This window comes from Rhipicephalus microplus, chromosome 1, assembly GCF_043290135.1.
Source record: "Rhipicephalus microplus isolate Deutch F79 chromosome 1, USDA_Rmic, whole genome shotgun sequence".
NCBI classification, from domain to species: Eukaryota; Metazoa; Arthropoda; class Arachnida; order Ixodida; family Ixodidae; genus Rhipicephalus; species Rhipicephalus microplus.
Window position 1 is genome coordinate 44076246 of NC_134700.1, and position 23542 is coordinate 44099787.

Here is a 23542-nt window from a genome sequence, read left to right on the forward strand (position 1 = left end):
TAGTAATTATGTGCAAGTGAACTCCTTTCACGTCTAGTCAGTGTAGTATTTAATGAAAAATAATCAGTTGCCTTCAGGGTCACATTTTGCCCTCATGAAAATGTGACTGCCGCACACAAGATTGAGCCCGTATTTTTCGGGTCATCTAATTGTCAAGCACCATAAATAATGGGCCACCACAACAGGGAACATTAATAATCGTTACATAGTTTTCCTACGGCCATATGTCGGCGACTGCTGTTCAGACTGGGCTAAGGATCATTTTAATGTTGCACTGCTAAACACGAATGGGTTCACACCATCTATGTTAATTGGTAGAGCTAGTAGTAGTAGTAATAGACTTTTATTCAGCCAAATTTACAGGCCGAGCATTTCGACCGCCTGTGCGATCAGTCGACGCTGTTCTTCTTCCCCTTCGGCGCCGATCCAGTCGAGCCAGGAGGTGATGGAAAGGGATGGGGGAGGGTAATAGCTGGATTGCTGAGCAGTTGGGCAGTAAAACAGGCAGTGTGACAGGTCAGCGTATGGGGAGGGACAATTAGGACAGCAGGGGTTAGACCTATATTTATAAAGGAAAAGGCGAGAGGGGGTTATCAAGCAGTTCATTTGGATGTGCCGTAGAGTTCGAGCCTCGAGCGCCGTGAGTGATGGATGAGGGGGAGGGTAAAGACGCTTGTCGAGCCGGAGCTGGAGATATACCTCCTTGATAGTGTGACGCAAGGAGATCTGCCCATCGTTATTCGCGGAGCTCTCACTGTCTTCCGAAGGTGTGGGCCAGGGAATGAACGGTGCCCGGTGCAATATATCGCGGGCAAGCTGATGAGCTAGCTCATTGCCGTTAATACCCGAATGCCCAGGAACCCAGTGGAGGAAGACAGTGGAGGGTTGAAGAGCAGAGGCCGCTCGCTCGACCTCCTGTTGAAGAGCAGGGGGCAACGTGTTGTTCTGTATGTGACGGATGGCGGCGTGAGAGTCGCAGTAAATCGTGTACTCGGGGAGAGAAGGGAGGGAGGAAAATGACTGCATGGCGTGGACCATGGAAAGGACCTCGAGCGAAAGTACATTTGGCGGGTGTAAGTATGGCCCGCTGGTGTGCGTGTCAGGTGCCGAAAGGTGTGGATGGTAGATAACGTAGCCACACGAGCCCCGAGGAGCCATGTATGAGGCATCTGTGTAGGCGACTCCCTGTGTAGAGAGAGGAGGAGAATGATGCTGTGCTGCCGCATGACGCCGGCCGGCGTGAAGAACGGGAGACATATTGGATGGGAGGGGAAGGATGCGAAGGTTAGAAGCAGCGGTGCTAGCGGCAGAAGGCAAGGTGGGAACGGAAACGGGAATGTGAGGGATACCAGCTTGGGCTAATAGCCATTGGCCTTGACGAGTGAGAGAAAGACGGGCAATCTGAGAGTCGTGGTGCAGAGAAATAAGAGAACGTAATGGATGGAAGAGGCCTGTGGCAAAGAGCTTAGTGGTAGAGGTAGTGAGAGGGAGGTTTAGAGCTGCCTTGTAGAGGCCTAATAGAGCTCTTTCGAGTGTGTTGAGTTGCATTTCGGTGAAATGAACGTAGGGTACAAAGTACAAGAACTTGTTAAGGGCAAGCGCATGTGCAACCCGGCACGCATGAGCCTCGTGGAGCCCCGACTGCCGAGTGACAACGCGTCGCAGGAGGTGGGTCACCGAATGGCAAGTCCTCACAGCGTGATGTAGGGCCTGTGCGTTCTTTGTCGCGTGCAAAGGGAAGCCAAGAACTTTGCATTGCTGAACAGTGGGAATGAGAGAGCTAGAAAGATGTAGGGAGATGAGGGTATTGTGGGAGCGCTGGTACGCAGACCGGTTTAGCAAAAGTAGTTCACATTTCTCCGGTGCAGGGGACAGGCCAGCAGTAGCGAGAAAGGAAGCGATAAGGTCCAGGCCACGTTGCAAAGTATCCTGCACGTGGCCGGGACATCCAGACGTACACCAGAGAGTGATGTCGTCTGCATAAAAAATATGGTGGAGGTCAGGTATTTGGGACAGTTGGGAGGCAAGGGGGGCCATAGCCATATTAAATAGAGTAGGAGATAGTACGGCACCTTGAGGAGTGCCGCGGGTGAGGGAGTGTGGGTTAGACAAATGAGTATCGACTCTGAAGCGAGCAACTCGATTGGAAAGAAATGATCGGATGTAAGAATACATGCGGGAGCCACATGATAGGGAGGAAAGCTGAGCGAGTATGTGGTCATGACTCACGCCATCGAATGCCTTCCGTACATCGACGGTTACAAGCGCATGGATCTGACTACGAGAAGGTGAAAGAAAAGTATGCTGAAGAACAAGGAACATGTCCTGCGCACAAACGTGGCGTCGGAAGCCAATAAGAGAAGGAGGGAAAAACTCTTTCGCCTCAATAAAATCAGACAGTCGAGTCAAGGCCATTCGTTCAAGAGTCTTGCCAACGCATGACGTCAAAGAGATAGGGCGAAGGTTAGAGAGAGATGGAGGTTTGCCGGGCTTCGGAATCATGCAAATTAGAGATGATGTCCAAGAGCTTGGAAGACAGCCGCTGTTCCATGCTTCGTTGAATGTGTGTAAGAGAAATTCCTTCGCGTTGTCGGGGAGATTACGTAATGTAGTATATGTTATTTCATCCTCACCGGGTGCCGAGCGGGTAGATTGAGTGGCTAAGGCAGCTTCCAGCTCCCTGAGCGTGAATGGGCGGTCCAGGTCTGGGTTAGCTTCGCCACAGTAATCTGGGTAGGAAGGTGTGAGGGGGGGTGGGAGATACAGAGATTTTAAATTTTCAAACACATCAGAAGGAGTCCCTTGAGTGAGAGCTTTAGCTAGGGTGGGAGCAGCGGCAGGCTTGGTACCTAAGAGAGACCTAAACAGAGACCATGTAGAGCGCGAGTGCAGTGCGGAGTCAAGGCCGTCACACAGCGTGTTCCAACGAGAGTGCTCGAGAGAAGTGCCGTAAGCGATCATTTCAGCCCGCAGAGCATCAATTCGGAAGGAAAGTTGGAAGTTGTGTGGCTGCGAGCGGAGAGCGCGTTTCAAACGTTTATGACGTCGCCATAATCGGAGGAAGTGAGGATCAGGGTCAGAAATGGGGAGTTGAAAACGAGCGCGGCGACTACAGGATGTCATTGCTGCGGAGATCCGCGACGTCCAGTCGTCGTAAGTTTTAAATGAGTGAGACAAAAGGTTATTACGGAATGCTTCCCAGTCAGTGTGAGCGACTCGTTGTTTCCGCCTATTGTGGGAAAGAGGGGTGGTGATGTGTATGAGAAAGTGATCACTGAAAAAATTTTCAGCAGAGACCTGCCAGTGAAAAGGAAGGGAACTCCGAGAGAACGTGAGATCGGGTGTAGTGGAACGCTGTGAAATAGTGCCCGCTCGAGTAGGGGTGTCAGGAGTATTAAGAAGGGTGAGATGGCGTTCCTGGGCGAGGCAGTGTAGAAGGCGACCTGGTTTGAGTGTTTGGGGGTAACCCCAGAGCCTATGAGGAGCATTAAAGTCACCCCCAAGGAGGATATGGGTGGTCGATGGAAGGGAGTGCAGAAATTTGCCAAGAGCACTAAACAAAGCGGACGTCACAGGGGGGTTATAAAATGACATCAGAGCGAGAGAAATACGGGTAGATGGTTGGTAATAGACCACACCAACTAAATGTTTCAGGAGGGGGGAGGGTACGTCTAGTGGTTCAACGAGAACGTCATTGCGTACATAAATGGACGCAAGTGGCTTTCCCGTCGTAGCGTGATATGCACGGTAGCCTGGGACGGCAAGGGCCGCCCGAGTCTCCTGTATAAGGAGAAAATGGGGTAATGTTTGGCGGGTGAGAAGATATTGGTGGAGAGGGGTCCTATTATGACGAAAGTTGCGGCAGTTCCACTGCAAAATATCGAGGTCCTTTTCACGCGCCATCTAGGTCTTTTGAGTAGAGGAAGCGCCTACGCGTGCGCGTTCCTTCTTTTTTGCCGGGGGAAGTGACTCCTGCAGGGAGTTAAGCATATAGGTGAAAGATTCCAGTTGCTTAGATTGGGTTTCGAGGGTCGTAAGAATCCGGACAATTGAATTTTCTAGCTGGACCAAACGAGTGTGATGTGCAGTGGTGGTGGTTTCGACCATGTCGGCCAATTTGGTTACATGGGAGCTGGAGGTCGGGGCGGTGAGTGTGGTGAGTTGCTTATTTAGCTCCGTGAGTTGAGAGGTAAGAGAGGATGTGGTAGTTGCGAGTGTCTGTGTTAGTGCAAGTATTTTCTGTTGTAGCTCATCTGAGACGCGTTGTTGCTCGCGCTGGTTGCGCTCCAACATAGCCAGTCGCAGATCGAAGGAGCGGCTCTCGTTACTTGTAGATGGTGAAGGTGTGTTTGATGAAGAAGTGCACATGGGAGGTGTTCCCTTAACCTTAGCGGCCTATGAGCCCGGGGGGGATGTTGCGGGAGGTGATAGGAGCTCATGCGCTGAAGAGGAGGGCGGCGAAGGCTGAGTGGCTCGGCGCATGGCTGTGCGACGGATAAAAGCTGCTTTGGCGCATTCGCGTTGCTTAGCTAAAAGGTAGGGGCAGGTGGAGTCGAGAGATGAGTGGGTGTTGACTTGGCAATGAATGCACCAGGGTTGGGCGCAAACGTGAGCATCGGGATCTGCCGGTAGAGGAGACGCACAGCGGCGGCACTTGGCCGGAACGCTGTGTCGGGGGCATTGATGAGCACGGTGCCCTATAGCAAGGCACCGAGTGCAAGTAGGGGGCTTGGGTTTATGTGGACGGCATCGGAAAGAGACGCGTTTGAAGTACACAAAGCGAGGGATGATGGTTCCAGCAAATGTTATGAGGACGGATTCAGTGGAGCCCATCATACGTGCAGCGAGTATATCTGAAGTAAAGGATTCGAGGTCATGCAAGAGCTGAGTTGTTGTGAAGTGACCACCGACGTTGTGTATGACGCCGAGACATGATATTGGAGGACTGAGGGCATAGGGCTTAATGGTGATCGGCTTACCATTAAGTTCCAGACTTGTGAGGGAGAGTAGGAGGTGGGCAGTGAGAGGTGAGTGCGTTTTCAGAAACACAAGGCTCTGAGCAGATTTGGCTTGAAGGGTGACCTCCGCACTGGTCTTGGGAGAGAGATTTGCGGCGGCTGTGATGGTAGAAAGCAGGTCATAGAGAGGCAGTTTCGGCGTGAGTGTTCCGGGTGGAAGTTGGATTCCGACGGTGATGAGCTCGGAGCGGGGGCGGGCGGTCGAGGCAGGTTTTCGATTGGCACTAACGGTGTTCCAGCTGCCTTCAGGGGATGGCGTATTGTCTTCGTTGACTTGCGATGCCGTGAAGTACATTTCCGTCGATAAGTCGGCAGCTGAAGTGATGGAAGGCAAAACTTCGGCGATGGAAGGAACGACGCTCGTCGAAACGCGCTTGTCGACAGACTCGGAATTTCCAATGGGTAGGCCAGATGCAGATAAGGTGGGGAGAGCAGCAGGCGTGGTTGCTTGCAATGCCAACGCTGCATTACGGCTCTCGGGCTCCGGCGTTTGCGTGGCTATCAAGCTGAGAGTAGCAGAGACGCCACCAGCGTTGCACGTTGCTGGACCGTGCGCGCTGTTGAGGAACGCTGCCTGTTGCTGTACTGTTGTCGGCGCGGGGCTGGTGATATTGCCAGATGGTGACAGCGGAGGCACGGCTGTATCAGGCGTACGACCGGAGGAGGCTGGGCTTACCGAAAGGGCGTAAGTTGTCGTTGGTGTCGAGTGCTGGGCGGGACTCTGCATCGTGGAGGTGCAGGCGCGGCGCGTTAGGGTTAGCGCGGCGCCGCGCCGCTTCGTACTTTTGATGGGGCCTGGGGGGCCAGCCTGGGGTCGGACCGGGGCCCGGATGTTGTCGGCGTGTCCCGGAAGTCTTCCAGAAGGAATAGTGAGCTTGTCCAGACACGGGCGGGGCCCGGTAACGGGCCAAGAACACGTGAAAGTGGAGCACTGTATGCGGCCAGCCAAACAAAACGGCGCCACCTGGCGGATGGTAGAGCTATACATTTGCTATAATTGTGTACTCTCGACAAGTCATTGTTGCCTAAATTTCTTTCGAAGGTGTAAAAGAATGCCCGCAAGCACATTGCTTATTTGAGGATATTTTCCCATTATTAGAGCACCTACTGCAAGTGTTCACATAAATTTCCGAGTTTCGACACCTTGATCGTGTGAAGTTCGCTTGATCAGCAGGTCCTGGGCCTATCAAAGAACTAACTGCGTGCAAGCGATATACCAGCTGAGATTCATGCAAGTTCTCGCCAATTTTGTGATTAATCTTGGAATTGCACCAGGGCACTGGTTCACTACTAGGGTGTATAGCTTGAACACTTTCAGAAACGAATGTGCTAACTGCACCATTTGACCCAATTGGCATACAACCAATTGGTCCAATCGGTTCAAATGGCCTAACTTTATACCAATTCCCAAATGGAACCGGTTGAAACCAAGTAGAAATTTTCCTATTGGTTCCAATCGCTTTGTTTAACTGGGTATGCTGTACCTTTTTCGCCAGGGTGGCCTTGAAGATCGTGCTAGTTGTACATAAATATTGACTTGATTTACTCAGGAACAAGTCTTCTGACAATATCGGTGCCCCCTACTGGCTTGCACTTCATGAATTCAATAACTGCCAAATCAGCTTGCTTCGACTGTTGCAGAGAAGCATTTTTTTTCATCGACACAATAGGCGTTTCTTTCAACTCGGCGGATGCACATAACTTCAATGTGAAAACAAGCAAGATGAAGCACCACTCACAAGCGATGGCTATGCCCCGACTTTGCTGCCGGTGCAGCTTCTGCAGCAGGCCGATGCAATCCGACACCAGGATCTTCTTGCAGCCTTCACGCAGGGAGATCTGCAAAACGACCTTTCAATCACAGTAGCCCACTTTTCTAAAACATTTTCAATACGTGGCATATCAATTACATCTAAGTTGTTAAGAGTAAAAATCACACACAACCAAAAAGACAAGGGGCAAAAAAAATGATTTCAATCTAAAAATTTTTTTTACCGCCAAGCTTAGAGAAGCTTTTTACCGCCAAGCCCCGCCAAGCTTAGAGAAATGCTGGCACCCAGAAGCAGGCTCTCAAAGATGCATCAGCCATCTCTAAATGTGCGAGCACTGTTTTTCAACATCAATGCTCTCTCGATCACGGGCTTTTCAGCAGTCAGCCATTTCCCATATGGCAATCTGCCATCTTATAGAGGTCAGTGTCACTTTATAGTGCCACAGTTCATTGTTGGTTTTTGCTGTTTCACGTTTGACTGCTACTGTTGCCTGCAGCAACTAAAGAGTTGTGCTACTAGCATGTGGGCGAAGTTCCCAGGACGTAGGAAGTCAGTAAAAAGCACCACGTAATGCGATAAAAAGAAAGAAACATTGTACTAAGCTTTGCTTGCCCCATGTGGTCGATAAGAAAATGGCTTTTTTTTTTCTTTTTGTTAAGGATTTTAAAAGATGCAGTCTCCTGCAATCGAACAACTTGAAAAAAAGCAGTCTCACTAGTTTGTTTTAGCACCAATTCTGTAGCAAGTATGAAACTATCAACCTGCACAGTAAAAAGCATTTGCTTGCTTTCTTGGTTTTACCAGACTTTCTTGTTTAAGTACAGAATGCTGTTAGTCTAGTCAGTTTATGGTTTCAAAAAGATTTAAACTGCATAAGGAAAAGAGAACGAAAACAGGAAAACATACACACACACAAGTGAAGAACTTCCAACTAACTATTTAGGAAAGCAGGTGGTTTACAGGCAATATAAAGAGCAAAGTACAGTTGCAATGATACAATGAACTACAATATTTTTGTTGCGACAGAAGCCAGGCGCTTCTTGAGACGCTCAAAAAGCTGACGCCGCCAGTGGCACTGCAGTTGCTACCAAGAGGTGCTTCTGCGGGGAAACAGGTAAGGCGCGATATATATAGTGCCGCAAGCTTTTATTTTTTTATATACACCAATGTATCGTGTAAAAACAACATAGATGCTCAGTGATCCTTTCAGCCCTGCGGAAGACTTTCATTTTGTTATTTTCAGGACAGTGAACCACATAAAGTTATTTACCAGGCAATTAGTGTTCACTTTCATGAAAGCAAAACGTGCACACGCTTTTTTATTTGCCATCATTTTTGCAAAAAAAAAAAACACAAGTATAATAATAAAAAGACATGCTCTTATATAGTCACAAATAGTGTGATGCAGTGGTATAGTCTGGGGCAGAGGAGGTTGTGGTGAGAGTGTGGCACACCGGGCCCTTCACACATATTCTCACAATGTTTTTTTCATGACATACAGAGCAGAAAATGATGCTGATAATATCTACCTACCGGCCCCCACTCCAGATCGAAATGATGCACCCCCCCCCCCCCCCCCCAAATCTGCCTAGGCCTCCTGGTGTGATAAGATTACCACGAGGTCACGGCGTCGACACAGGTAACACACGGCAAGTCAAAGAGGGAACTCTTTTAATTGGCTAAACTTATGACCAATAAACTGAACACCAGACTACAGCAATACAAACTGGCACTGATAGCAGCGAACACAGTGTCGGCCATCGATGAACTGACAAGCGGCGAAGCACGGCAGCATTTACAGATGTGCCGTCGAATATTCCAGACTTATCACTTTTCATTATGCAAGCTCTGGAATAAACTCAAGTGTTTGTGTCTTACGCAAAATCTTAACAGAAAGATCTACAATAATTGCGAACCTTCTCAAACAATGACGTGCAGGTCGTGCTGAGCATTCGTGAGAAGTTCTGTGGGGGGGAACTGAATGAAACAACAGTGAAAATAAGGAATGCACATAGCAATATGACGCATGACATAATTTTAATGCAATAGCAGTAAAAAGCTAGTTTGACAAAAACTGGGGTGGCGGCAGTCTTTGGCAGCAATAAAAATTTAGGGCAATGGAAATGAAGACAAGAGCGAAATGGCGTATACAGTTTGGTTTGTCTTGCGGTGCAGTTTGGGCCTCCATCAAGAAACGAAGATAGGCTAATGATTCAGAAGGAATAGCGTGTGTGTTTGTATGTCAATGTGTAGAATTTATGTGAATGTGTGAACTGCACTATTGCGTTCAACTCTTTAAAGGCAAAGCTACAGGGTCCCCCAATTTTTTATTTTAACACTTCATCAAGTTCACTTAGTTTGCCAAACTTTATCAAGTTCACTTAGTTTGCCAAGCTAATTCATTGGGGTTTTTCTATTTCTATGAAAACTCAAGACCAATGATGGATGTCAACAAATCATTTAAAATAACAAACCAAGATCACTTTGCAGAAATCACAGCTAATTACCATAAGTACAGTACATCAAAAGGCAGTCCACACCCCATGTACCAAATTAAAAAAAGCCCTGAATATTTAAAAAAAAATTTAAACTACACATATACACAGACAAATCTTAATAAGAACGCAAATGGCCCACACTGTCAGGACAACCACAAGATAAATATGCAAGCACTGAAGTGGTATAAATATTACCCTCCTTCCTCACATTGGCAAAACAATTACCTCACTTTCTACGCCGACACACACAAAAGAACATCGCGACGCTTTCTCTTTTGTCTTGGCTTCACAACTACTTTTCAAAGGTATAGAGGTAGGCCCAGTAACAGCATTGGCACCGCACCTGCAGCAAGAGCAGGCCTTCCCTGCGAGAGTGGCACTTCTTTACAGCCGATTAAATGTACCTAATCATGAATAACAAAATGTTCAGCCAAGTGCCTTTCGTACACTACAGATATCTCAGCTGGAGGTTTGTCCTTCTATCAAAGTTCCGCTTCCAAACCTTCCTGCGGTCTTCCCCATGCAGCACTGAAAACAACAAAATCTCTTGTTTATTTCCTACAAAATGGCTGGGGTAGTCTATACAGCAACCACGATCGAGCGAAGCAATGAGGGTCCGGCTTCCTTTCCTATACATTAGGATCTTCATCACCTCCGAGCAGACAAAAACATGACAAAAATCTATCACCACAATGCAAAAGTGCACTCAGCGCAGTGGTCACTCGCCAGCTGAGCTGCGCCGAGCACTCATGTGAACATGTTGTTTCCTGTTTTCCCCTCGGGTTAGCTATGGAAGCACCACATGCAGTCGTCAGCTTTTCTTATCACAGCGGCACCCAGGTGCGCTCGCTTTGCTCTTTCCACTACAAAACTTTCTAGAATACTTTAGCAATGACACAGATTAAGTTAAGAGCAAAAAAATAAAACACGAGCACGTGTAAATTACATACACAAGAGTATGAGCTCATCTAAGAATTCTACTTCATCCCTTGGTAATGATATCGAAAAAGATCTCACACACCTATCTCCTCTTTTTGCAATGAAAAACACCTCACCGACTTCAGTTCTCGACTTAGCCTTCAAAGAGCTTTTTGTCTTTTCCAAATAAGGTAAACCACTCTTGCTGTTGCACCTCTCGCAATGCAGGGTGGCATTGTTGCCTGTGCCGGCAGGCCAAGATCGGCTGTGCTCCTGTGCATGCTCATTTCTTTCAGCCCAAGCTCTTTACTTCATCTTGGGAACAAACAATCAATAATCAATCAATCAATCGATAATTTATTTTTTACTTTAGCAAGTAGAGGGCATGGGAAGAAAAAGATCCTGCGAGCTTGACCAGGCTTCCCAGCCAGTTACAGTTCCGCAGGCAGTGATAACATATAGAAACTGGCATATGCAAATAAAAGCACAAAAAAACATACATTATTCTTATGCATACTCACCGAAAGAACACTACACGTACATGCAATTCAGAAAAAAGGAGTACAACATCAAAAAAAAAAGCAAGAAACTGACATTTCAGTTATCTCGAGAAGAAAGCATGCAGCACAAGCCTGGTAGAAGAAATACAAAGACCATTTTACGATAAAAGGCTTAATACTCAGAGCAAAGTTATTCGTAACATCTGGGCTCCATAGTTTGTGATGTTCTTGTTTCAAACTTTTTGAAGAACTGTAAGGAATACAAAGAAGAATATTCAGCTACCTCTCCTAAGTCGGCCAGCATTGAAACATTGTTTATTTCATACTGATAGTGGTAAGAACAAGATGCAAGTTGCAAGTTTTGAAAGCCGTTGGAATATCAACAGCTTGGAAGAGTTGTGCCGAAGGATGATCTTTGGCTAAGTTGTACACGATGCCTAAAGCCTTTTTCTGTAGAATATAGAGCTTTTTAAAGGCTGTATGCGTGCCAGTGCCCCATACAAGTTCACAATAATTCACTTGAGTCATAAACAAAGATCTGAAGAGCAACAACTTGAATCAGTTGGAATAAAGTAACTATTGCGGTATAAAAGACCAACAAGATGTGAGAAAGCTAAACACACGTGACTGATATGCACATCTCATAGGAGCTTTTCTGTGAACCAAACACCAAGAGTTTTAAATGCCGGTACAATTTTTATATTTTTTGAGCCATAAGTCAAAGACTCACAAAATGATACTGTCCCACCCCTAGGGCGGAAAATGACCGCTTTTGTCTTGGCCGCGTTAATTTCTAGTGCATTTAATTTCAACCAGTTCCAGCGCAACTAATATTTCATTAGCCTTTCTTATCAATTCATCAGGATTTCGACCGCTGATTTCTACAAAGAACAAGCTGCTATCATTTACGTAAATTTGACCGCCCTGTCAAAGTTCCAGTTGACAATTGTGGCCTACTACAACCTAACGCGGAAGATTGTACTGCCGAAAATCTGCGACTTTTTGACGCACCACGACTTTCATGGGGCATGTCAGAAAAGAGGACTGCGTGAAAGACTGAGCACTACAAAAGAAGGGGACACAAACATTAGTGTTGACTTGAACAAAATTTATTTGTTAACACTGCTCAATATATATTTCAATTGTCCTAAATAAAAGAAAGAACAACAACAAACAATCATAAATGGTTACAACGAACAAAATATCACCCTCATCGCCAAAGAATAAACTATCAGCCTCATCACTGCTGCTCATGTACACTACGTATACAGCAATCTGAAAGATAATGAATTTCTTTACCTGTCAGGGCAACTGAAGGCCTGCTCACACACATGCAGCCTGTGGTGACCCCGCTCGTAACTGCAGCGGACGATCACCGCGGGTTCACGCTTAGCGATCCACAGGGCCGCTACTGCGTTCACTCGCGTGTAGCGCACCGCTCCGCGCGCGCTCAACTGATAAGGCGTTTAGCGCGGCGCGGCAAATAGACAGTGTTCTAATGTAAAAGTACACAACACTTTATTGCCTCTGGCGGCACCCCGAACAACAGTATAACGTTCGCTCCCGGGACGCGGGTAGCAAAGGCACCCACACGCGGACGTTCACAATCAGGGGAAAACCGCGAGCACGTCGCAGCTGGCAATGGCGAGCTTTGACACGCCGGTCGGGAAAAGGCCCCTCGCGGCTATGCCGCGCACTCTCACGATGGCCAATGGCCCTGGTCGCGAGTGTTAAGGCAAACTTCGTACGCGTAGGCCTAACGCAAGTGCGGCTCGTTGTGGTACGACCACTTCAAGCACTAGGCACCGCTCTGGGCTTAGCGTACGCTACCGAAGCCGACACTCAAGTAAACACGCCTGCCGAGGTGCCCAAGGCACCCCAGGCAGGCTACCGTCCGCGATTCCCAAAGGGGACGCGCACGAAGGAAAAGACGTGCTTACCTAGCGCCGTCCACGGAGAAAGAGACCGCTCCCTCGGCGCGCGCCAGGGGGCGCGCGCAGTGGCGCGCGCCGTGCCCGCACGTGGCGCCATCTATCGCCACGTGGTGTTAACAGAGCAGGAAAGCGAAAGGGTGTGGCCGTGTGGCGGAATGCCCGCGAAATGGTCGCAGGCGCGCCTCAGATCCCCACATCCTCCTCTCCTTAATTCACCCTATATACCGGTCTGCGAAGGCAGCCGGTCGTCGCCCATGCATGCAAAGGCGTCATGCAATGGGCAACAGCTAGCCTCAGCCTCGCTCTGCAACTGCTGCTGAAGAAAAAAAATAAACAGCACAAGAATACACTTGACAAATACAAGGGCTCCGCGGAAGAGGGGTAACGGGAGTTCGTGATGCTCACGCAAGAGCGCGTCCACGGCTCGGAGGGGCAGCGTCACGTAATGTCTGACTTGGGTGATTGCGTGGATGCGAGAGTTCAAGGGGAGGGTTCTGGTTGAGGCCTTCATGCGAGGAACGGGCTCACGTTCATTTCGTCGATGTTGACGACAGCCCTGCGAGTCCGACGAACGCCGCCTCGGTGGGTGTTCGGATGGACCTCGCTGCGACAGCCGGCCCTTCTGCTGGAATAATGGTCGCCAAATCCATTGGCTGCGAGGCGTCCTGCGGCGTCGGTCAAGTCGTGCACAGCGTCTGCGACAGCTGGCCTCGTGCAGGTCTCCAAACACCTCCAGAGCCCAAAGTGGTGTAGGGGTCGGTGGCTTCTTAAGTTGTCGCCACACGCACACACACACGCACACACTCCTCCGATGGTCGGGTCTCTCCAAACGCGCACCGCAAGGGAAGCGCAGAGTGTCTTTGTCCCTCCCCCCACGCTAAAGCACCAATTCACAATCCCCTCCTCCAGCGAGAAGGAAAAAAAAAGAAAACACGAATAAAACATCAAGTAAACAGCAACACTCAAATGACAATCAGCAGCAGTAACTGGGCGGAACAGACTTTTTTGCACGCACTGGCTATAAAGAAGTTAGCTATCTGAGGCTCGAAAGTAAAAATGAGGGCCTTCGGTTGCGGAAATAAGCCCGCCGTCCGGCGCGAAATCACTAAGGTGACCGCTTCCTCAGATTCTACCGGTGCGTGGTCCGAATGCGGTCCGCCGCACCGGGTGTGCGCCGTTGCTTGCACGAAGAGCCACTGGGCGCTGGTACAGGCTCGTCAGACCTCGACGCAAAGGCTTTCAGGTCTGCGATATGGGCACGGCTGAGTTATCCCGAAAGCGGGTCTTTCAGCAAGTACGCGAGTGGAGTCCAAGCTTTTTCCACTCGGTACGGACCAAGCCACTTTGGAGCGAGCGAAGTTGAGAAACCCTTGCTCGCGTCGCTAAGAGCGTGGTTGCGCTTCAGGACGAGGTCACCCACCTTAAATGAAAGGTGGCGACGTTTTCGGTCGTACTGGGCCTTTTGCTCGGCCCTGGCCGATGCCAAACTTTGCCTCGCTCTACTGAGAGCTCGACAAAGCCTGTCCCGAAGCGTAGAAGCGTAAGCAGAACAGTCTGCCGGTTCTTCCTCGTCTCCGAGCTGGCATTGCATGACACTGGTCACCGGATTTGCAAACTCCCTTCCGAAATTAAGGAAGGCGGGAGAGAAACCAGTAGAGCGACTCTCGGAGGTTCGGATTGCAAACGCGAGTTCACTTAAATGGTCTGCCCCGTCCCTTTGACTTTCGGCAAAGGCCGCCAACATCGGTTTGAGCATACGATTGGTTCGCTCCGTCAAATTGGACTGGGGATGGTAGGGCGAAGTGGTGCAGTGATCTATTCCTAGGGAACGGTACGTATCACCAAACACCCGAGCGGTGAAATACGACGCATTGTCCGTGAGCAATCTTTTCGGAAAGCTGAACCGACAAAACACTTCCTGTAGCCTCTCTAGCACCGCTCGCGCTGTCACTTTCCGCAGCGGAAACAGCTCCACCCATTTGGAAAAATGATCAACAACTACCATCAGATGTATGAACCCCTGCTTACTCCTGGGGAACGGCCCCATTAGATCGCAGGTGGCTACTTGCCACGGACGCTCACTGACAATCGGTTTCATCAAGCCGGGCGGCTTGCCACCCCTTGATTTCACCGTTTGACAGACGTGGCAGAAACAGCAATAGCGAAAAATGTCACGCTTCATGCCAAGCCAAGTCACAACCTTGCTCAGTTTCGCAAAAACTTTAAAGCCACTCAGGTGACCGGCAATGGGCTCGTCATGAGAGGCTCGCAACAGTGCCGCTCTCAGACTTTTGGGCATAACAACCTTAAACGGGTCTATGGACTCGTCGTCAGTGGCTATATACTTCAGCAGGAGGCCGTCATGGTCCAGCAAAATGAATCCGCCGGGGACTCAGCGACACACGCTGTTTCAGCCCCCTAATCGCGCCCGCTGCAGAACAAGCAGCGTAACGGCGCGCCTCTCAAGACGGTTTAACGGCGCCCGCCGCAAAGGAAGCAGCGTATACGGCGCTCCGTCCCTCCGAGACTCGAAACAGAATCACTCTGCTAAGCCTTCAGTAGCTCTTCGCTGCCGAAAGCAACTCCCATTCTCCCAAATGGGGGAGTCTGGTATCGCGCCCACTCAGGACCGCAGCAACCGCCGCGTGCACGGCGTCACGGGTTCGCTCTCGGCACGATGGCCTTCGGAAAGTTCCCCCCCGCTCGACCGCTACGCAGTGCGCCGCTTACCTGGATAGCAGCCAAGGTCGTCCTCATGGGGACTCCCCCTTTTCGCCGCTGTTTCACCCCCGCCGCTTGTCAGTGCTAAGGCACCGCGAGCGGCCGTCGCACCGGAATCCAGGTTCTCGGCAGACAACAGGGGGCACGAGATAGCGCGTCAGCTACCACGTAGGAGTGTATTCACCACAAAAGGGGTGACGACACAGGCGAGTGCCGAAGGGCGCCCGTCAATAGAGGCGGTGGCCTCTTTGTGCAACGCGGCATGCCACGGAGCAGACATGTTGCAACGAGCCCGAATCGCGCAGGCGAACTGGCTCGCTAAGACTAACCAAAGGCTTAATGAGCCTTTGATACCGCATTGGGTACCAGGCTGCTAGGTTGCATAGCAGCCAGCGGGCAAAATTCGGCAACGGCTGAGGCCGCGGTGCCGATCTGCGCCCCGGAAGCTCCACTGGGAGCCGTTTCGGAGCGCTGTGACATGAAACTGCCATGCATTCCAAAGGGAGCAGTAGTAGTGCAATTTGCCCTTGTGCACTGTTTGGGTTGGGCTATGGCCCCGGACCTAAAACACGCTACCTCTCCAGTGGGAGCTGATACGTAGCGCCTTGTGTCATCCCGACTGGGGCTTGTGACAAGTGAGGGTGCGCGATTGTGATGCTCATGGGGAGCACTGGCCCTGTTCTCGAGCAATGCGGTATCTGCTAAAAGTGTCAGCGGACAGAACTCACGCGGAGCAGACATAACGCGGGCAAGCGCGGCGAGCCTGATTCGCAAAGGCGGGCCGACTCGGCTAAGACTAATCAAAGGCTTAATGAGCCTTTGATACCACGTTGAACGCCAGTATGGGTGACCCCGCTCGTAACTGCAGCGGACGATCACCGCGGGTTCAGGCTTAGCGAGCCATAGGGCCGCTACTCCGTTCACTCGCGTGTAGCGCACCGCTCCGCGCTCAACTGATGAGGCGTTTAGCGCGGCGCGGCAAATAGACAGTGTTCTAATGTAAAAGTACACAACACTTTATTGCCTCTGGCGGCACCCCGAACAACAGTACAACGTCCGCTCCCGGGACGCGGGTAGCAAAGGCACCCGCACGCGGACGTTCACAATAAGGGGAAAACCGCGAGCACGTCGCAGCTGGCAATGGCGAGCTTTGACACGCCGGTCGGGAAAAGGTCCCTCGCGGCTATGCTGCGCACTATCACGATGGCCAATGGGCCTGGTCGCGAGTGTTAGGGCAAACCTCGTACGCGTAGGCCTACGGCAAGTGCGGCTCGTTGTGGTACGACCACTTCAAGCACTAGGCACCGCTCTGGGCTTAGCGTGCGCTCCGAAGCTAGCACTCATGTAAACACGCCTGCCGAGGTGCCCAAGGCACCCCAGGCAGGCTACCGTCCGCGATTCCCAAAGGGAACGCGGACGAAGGAAAACACGTGCTTACCCGGCGCCGTCCACGGAGAAAAAAGGGCGCTCTCTCGGCGCGCGCGTACCGCGCGCCGTGCCCGCACGTGGCGCCATCTATCGCCACGTGGTGTTAACAGGGCAGGAAAGCAAAAGGGTGTGGCCGTGTGGCGGAATGCCCGCGAAAATGGTCGCGGGCGCGCCTCAGATCCCCACAAGCTTTAGCCATTTCCCGCGTCATGTATCAACATCTATATATTGACATCACCAAGACCCAAAAATCGAAGCTCGAGACCCTGCTTCATCATATTTCTCGCACGATACTGGTTACCCCTCATCATGCAAAGTCTGATAGGGTTCAAGGAACTGTGATCCTACCAAACCTCGAAGAGTTGGCCCAAATTCACCGTTAAGCACAATTCACGCGCCTCAAACATTCCGCACAAGGATTCGCCCTGCTTCGTGAATCAAGCTACGACATATCTGCACCTGTTGCATTTGAAGCAACCCGACCCCCTTGGGTGACGCTCGACCAGATCACCGCCGAACCAGTTCCGCGGCACATGGATAGAGATAACCAAACAGGACGACGTAAATCAAGAGTACAACATCTCCAAGAAACCACTGGAGAGTGGATCTTGTACACAATGCACCTCCATCTCATACCGGCGAGGGTTTTCGAACGGGAATAGCTTCCGATGGACTACCACTGTCACGGGGCTTCCATTACAACATTAGTACGCAATTCATTGCAGAAATCACGGCCATAGTAGAAGCAGTTACCGTGCCCTATCAAAATGCCCATAATTTACTGATACGCACATATAGCCAAGCTGCATGTCGAGCCCTCGCGACAGGTGACATTCCAGACGCGCATTACAACAAACTTACGAAGCACTTAGCTGACCACCCTTCGTTATGTGTTCGTATACAATAGATACCTGGTCACTCGGGGATAAGAGGGAATGAAGTGGCACACGCCATGTCCTGCGTAAATCTCCCAGGCCCTCCTCTGTGGTGGCCGGATTCACTGAAACGCACCGAATTACTTGCTATGACACGTTTAGAAAGGCGCGAACGATTAGATGAGATGCGCAACAATCGCAGGGTTTATCCCAATCCTCCTCATTTCATGACAAGACTCGAGGCATCCCTGATAAGGAGTGCCCAAACTCACTCTTTAATGACACCACACATTCAACACTACATACAAGAAAAAGACGGGTCTCCTGCTTGCATGGCATGTGGTGGCTTTTTGGATAATGCTCACGTTCTGTGGGATTGTCCGGGTAGTCGCGCAGCCTTGGGCGAGAGCCTCAAGCACATACCTATAAACCTAAGACCTGCGACCCTGGAGGAGTGGCTGGCGGACTCCCCCCGGACATCATGAAGACACAGCTCCAGCCTTTGCAACTTCTAGGCCTGTCTGATGAATAGTTTTTTTTTTTAGTAGACCCGGACTGGGGTTATGTTATTTTTAAATAAAGTTGTTCTCGCTTTCTGGAATACACATAGCTTTGATGGGACCTCAAGGTGAGTTCGAATTAAGCTTGTTCGAATTAATGAGGTTCGACTATGTTTATTTTTTGTCGCACACGTGGTCGCGTAATGGTACATCAAGCAGCGAGGCAGTTTCCTTCTTTGCATGCTTATAGGTGTGCGCCCACCTGAGCATACATTGCTAGAAACTGTTATAATCGATAAAATGAAATAGTGGATATAACGAAATAACTGTGGCTCCCTTTCAACTTTGTTATAACGAGGTTGGAGGGTGTTACTAAAATGTACAAAAAATAAATTGCAAATTATTTCTTGAAAAATAAAAATAAAAAAATACAAATGAATCAAATGAGAAAATGAAAGCAAATACCATACAGAAAGACTGGAATTTTGAGCTGACAGGACAGTTTATTCCACCCAACCAAAATCGAATGCATGACCTAAATTTCTTGACATTACCAATTATACCACTTGTATTCGTTAAGAGTATATTAAAGCAAACGTGGCAAGGATTTACGTGGCATGCATACTGACATGCATTTAGATTCCTGAATAAAGTTGCATACTGCATCTAATACATTCTGTGGCAATTTACTAAGCCAGAGGCGCCGAAACTAACAACATTATCTTCAGTTAAATTTAAATCTACTGTGGAAAATGGAATAACTAGAAGTCTTTTCCTATTTAATGAATAGTTCTGGCATAATATAAAATATTGCTCATTTGTTTCTGTTTCTTCGCAGAGTGGGCACAGGGGAGACGTTTTCAGACCAGCTCTGTGTAAATAAAAGGTTATTGGGGGGACATGACATTGAAATTTGGTCTAAAGAACTTTTAACTTTCTAGATTGACTCCACTGAAGTTTCCAGGAATATCTGAGGTACTCATAGTCAGTTCCCTTAGTATCTGTTTGCATAGAAAATTGGCTGTTTGTACATCATATCTGTACAAACAGCCAATTTTCTATATCTCATTAAAACTATGTATTCAATTTTAAGGAGTACCGAAATCACAGGACCATCAAGTGATGCTCGGGCTAACATATCAGCCAGTTCATTTAACTGTATGCCACAGTAGCCTGGGAACCATACTAACTTTAGACATTTCTGATGAGACGAAACTAATGTGTGCAATGTCAATATTGTTCCGAAGCTGTGAGAGCAGTTACACACCGAAAGTGTAATTATGATTGCACTAACTTTGCTTGAAGGCAGTCTTCGAAGCACCTGAGCTCAGCTTGAAAAAGAAGAGTGAAGTCTGGCTGCCCCACTGAGAATGACCAGTCGAGGTAACCAGAGGCGATTCCTACACCTGACTTTTTATTATTCACAGAAGCGTCTGTGGCTATTATGTTATTTGTTTCTGCATGAACTATGAAATCTTTTAATCTACTATTCAAAAATCTCAGAGAGTGGAACATGGAATGTGTAGAGAAAAGTTCATCATATTCTATAGTAATATTCCGATTTAATCCGATAGTTTCAAGTACCGATCTAATGTACGCCTTTATGCTTTACAGTTTCCTTTGGAAAAAAATATTCTGGGGAGTATGAAACCGTGGCCAATGAGAACCAAATAAGGCAATGGTTGCCGGTGCACTTCTTCCTCCCTCAGGGAGCTGGCAAGTGCTGCCACGGTCTTGTTTTTCTCTGTTTTTTCCCTGCTTCAGTTAACATAAGAGGGCATCGAATTGTAACCTGCTAACACGGTAAGAACTACTAATCACGCCCAAGTTCGGGTATTATGCACAGAAATTTAAAAAAAAAAAGTGACTTCTTGTGACCATTTGGGGGTGTGCTTATTATGAAAATGCACCTATTATGCAGTTAAAAACAATATTGTGATGATTTGAACCATTACGATACCTGTAAACAGCTGCTTATGTAAAAAATACGAGACCCTCAAGCTTCGCCGATAAAAAAAAACGCGATAGCAATATCCTGTTCCTATAGTGCATACTTCTAACACTTCGTGCATGAAACCTTTTCGAAGTTGCTATGCACCCACTACGTGGCCTTTAGAGAACAGGTGCAGTAGCGTGTGTGCCTTTTGTAGTCGGTTGCCGGCTTTAAAACACGAAGTCATTATGATAACCGCATGTTATAATGCCCGACTGCAATGGGCGCTTGTACCACGCATTATTACTGCAATATTTCATGTTGTACTGTGAAGCACATATACAAGACGCGTGTGCTTGTTAGAGCATGTGTTACTTTCACTGCATTTCTAAGCAGAGGAAATTATTTTCACTGTGTTCACAATTTCCTATTACAGCTCATTGTGTTGGGTTCCTACCGTTCAAAAAGACAATCAACAATAATACACCATACAATTTAATTATGTTATTGGGCCTTTATTCCTTAAGGAGGAGCCGCATGATTGACACACATGCTGAGCCACCTCGCTCAACAAGATTTGTTTTTCGAGAAGAAGCAGCCAATATGCCTAGTGTTGTTGAGACTTTCCACCCCATTTCAGAGTGGCTTGTCTCCTAGACAGGTGTGTTTGTTTACAGAACTTTTGAAGGTTCGTTGGACTGTATGAAATTGTCTCTTGTACATGCGAGCATAACTTTGAAGCGATGAATTGTAGAGATATATGGGACATTTGATTGCATTATTTCTATGCACTGAAGAAAAAAAAATCAGATGTGTTGCTGTGTGGCAGAACATCCACTTGCCAAACAAATGACCCGAGTAGTTTAGAGTCAAGATTTTTGAAAATATTTATTTTATTTGCATCGTTCTCAATTTCCAAGTCCCCCATAGGATGATGATTTTTCGCTAACAACCAATGAGCCGATGCCTGAATTTCTGTGAAAAATTTTTTTAACACTACTGCATACACACATTTGCAACTTCCCAATATATGTCTGTGCGTACAACATTTTTAGTTACTTTTAGCGCCATTTTGTAACCCAACTACAAAAATACAACACAGTCACCTTCCCTTTGCATGCTTCATATAACACTGAATCCCGAAGCAAATGGAATTTACCTTTTTTTTTTTTTAAGCAAGAGGCGAACGTGGAATAAGGTGTAGCTGCTTCATAACAGGCCTTTTAATACCAGGGCAGCCAGCGATAAGCCTGCTACCGAAAGCTGCATGTACAGTATTAAATCCGAATTGCAACAGCTCCGACCAAGAAACATGCTTTTATTAAATAAATGAAATTTTTATAAATGCCCGCAAGAAAATCAAATTGGTACTCTGAAGCACCCACGAGCTCGAAAGGGCAAGACCTTCTTGAGGCATTTGCCTCAAGCAATTACAAACACAGATCTGCTGGTGGAAGGAATTATAAAAAAGCTGTTATGGATGAAGATCCATCTGATATATACCATAGACTGTTAGCTGCACACGCCGAAAAACATGATGACAGCAGGAACCTTCACCCCTCAGCACGGCGCATGCTTCGGCCTCGCACCAGGGTATTAAAGTCCACACAGCAGCCTCATCAGTAAGCATTTCGTTCTTGCTCTTGCCTTATTCTTTGGGCTTGCTTAAGATACTGCAGTGGCGACAAGGGTGACACCCGGTCAATTGCGTTTCAATGATGAGACCGGTAAAAAGATTGGAATCCTGACCCCCTATCTTCAACGACACCGTGAGTAGCTGGAGCCAGTATCGTGCCTTGTTGGAAGCCTACTTCGAGGGCAACGAGATTACCTAGGCAACAAAATGGCGGGCCCTACTTATTCCATCGTTGAGCGACAGCGTTTTCTGGAAGGGCGTAAGCCAGGTGCCCTAATCAACTCTGACGTACAGCGATGTTGGGAAATGCCTGGAAGAACATTTCAAACTTCAGGCAAACGAAATAGCAGCAAGCTATTCCTTCTTTATGCGAAGATAAAATGAGCGAGAAAGTGTCCGAGACTACATTGCGGAGGTCAGAAGACTGGTTGTAAATGGTAACTTTAGGTCGACACTTGACCGTACGTTGCAAAACCGAATAGTTTGTGGGATTCAGGATGAGGAAACGCGCCGGTGTGAGCTGGGCCGCAAGAAATTGATTCACGAAAAAGCCGAAGAATAATTAGCCTTAGCTTCTGAGAAAACAAAGACACTCAGGGCATGCGGACTCTATAAGCACCAACCGAAGGCAGCAGCGTCAAAGTGGCACAGCAACAACAGAGGCAGGGGAGGAGGATTTGCAGCCTGTGAATTACAGCCAGTCTTTCGTGCGACAGATGCAAAGGGACACATACAATGGCGCTCTATCGACATCTCAGTTTTATTTCCCGTCAATGTGGCAAAAGAGGGCATCTTGCAAGGGCTTGCAAAAGATCTGACACTCCCAGGTCACGAACATTTGCTGTCGATGGAACAGAATGCGAAAGCAAAGAAGAGATGTATGCTCTCATCGCAGCTCAGCCAATAAGCATTTGGTGCAGCCAATCAAGCATACCCTAAGTAACCACGAATATCTGCTGGCGGTCCATTATGAATACAAATGTCTAGCCATACGGATATTCAACACGAATAGCCAATGAACGTACTCTGAAAATCCATGTCCAGTGAGGCTGTTTTCTGGGCGTCCGAACTGTATGTCTAATCAGACATTAAGTTTTGAATTTTGACCGGCTGTCTATATAAGGACATGCCAAGGATATGTGCATTTGCTCATTCATTATTGTAAAATTGGAATCTAGCAAAAAAAATATATATAGATCTGTAGAAACCTGGGTGACCATCTAGTAAAATTTCATTAGGAATGCTACTACAAAATCATTCACACTTTGGCACACGCATTTGACCTTAGGATGCAAATAATTTTGCTCTCTGAAGCAGAAGGATCTGTTTGATTCAATATGTGTATCATTTGTCATAAGAAACAATGTATTTAGTGTTATTATTATCGCATGTGAACTGACGAAAATGCGGATCGAGCACGTCATAGCAGTCATCATGTAGGCAAACTTTTATGCGCCAGTCTTGACACTTCTGACAAGTGGTGCACCGCAGTTACTCGAATTCCTCGAATGTACACGTCATGCTAAACGTGCCCCTCCGGATGTGTTGGGAGAAAAACGCGCGTTATTGCGCCTATTGTCTCAAAACCTGCTTGACCAGCGGGGCGCACTGAGGGAAGGAACACGGGAATAGAGGGTGTCTGTGTCGCGTTGCACGTATGTACGCTAACAACAGATATTAGGTGCCTTCTTCCTCTTCTAACCACTACCATCACCACCGCCCTGAACCTGTCTCTCAGCGGCAAATATTTTTTTTTTAAGTGCGGCCGTGTAGACATCAACAGCAACATTTGAAGTTACAAAAGATATT

General features: G+C 48.2%; 1 protein-coding gene across 5 annotated transcripts in view; it reads right to left on the bottom strand.

The window, feature by feature from the left end:
* The window catches only part of lt (vacuolar protein sorting-associated protein light), a 635043-nt gene that overhangs the window by 143206 nt on the left and 468295 nt on the right, over nt 1-23542 (bottom strand). For all 5 annotated transcript variants that reach the window (XM_075896022.1, XM_075896056.1, XM_075895809.1 and 2 more), the window contains one exon: nt 6758-6857. In XM_075896022.1, the coding sequence (XP_075752137.1) occupies nt 6758-6857 (100 nt within the window). The remainder of the gene's footprint in view (nt 1-6757; nt 6858-23542) is intronic.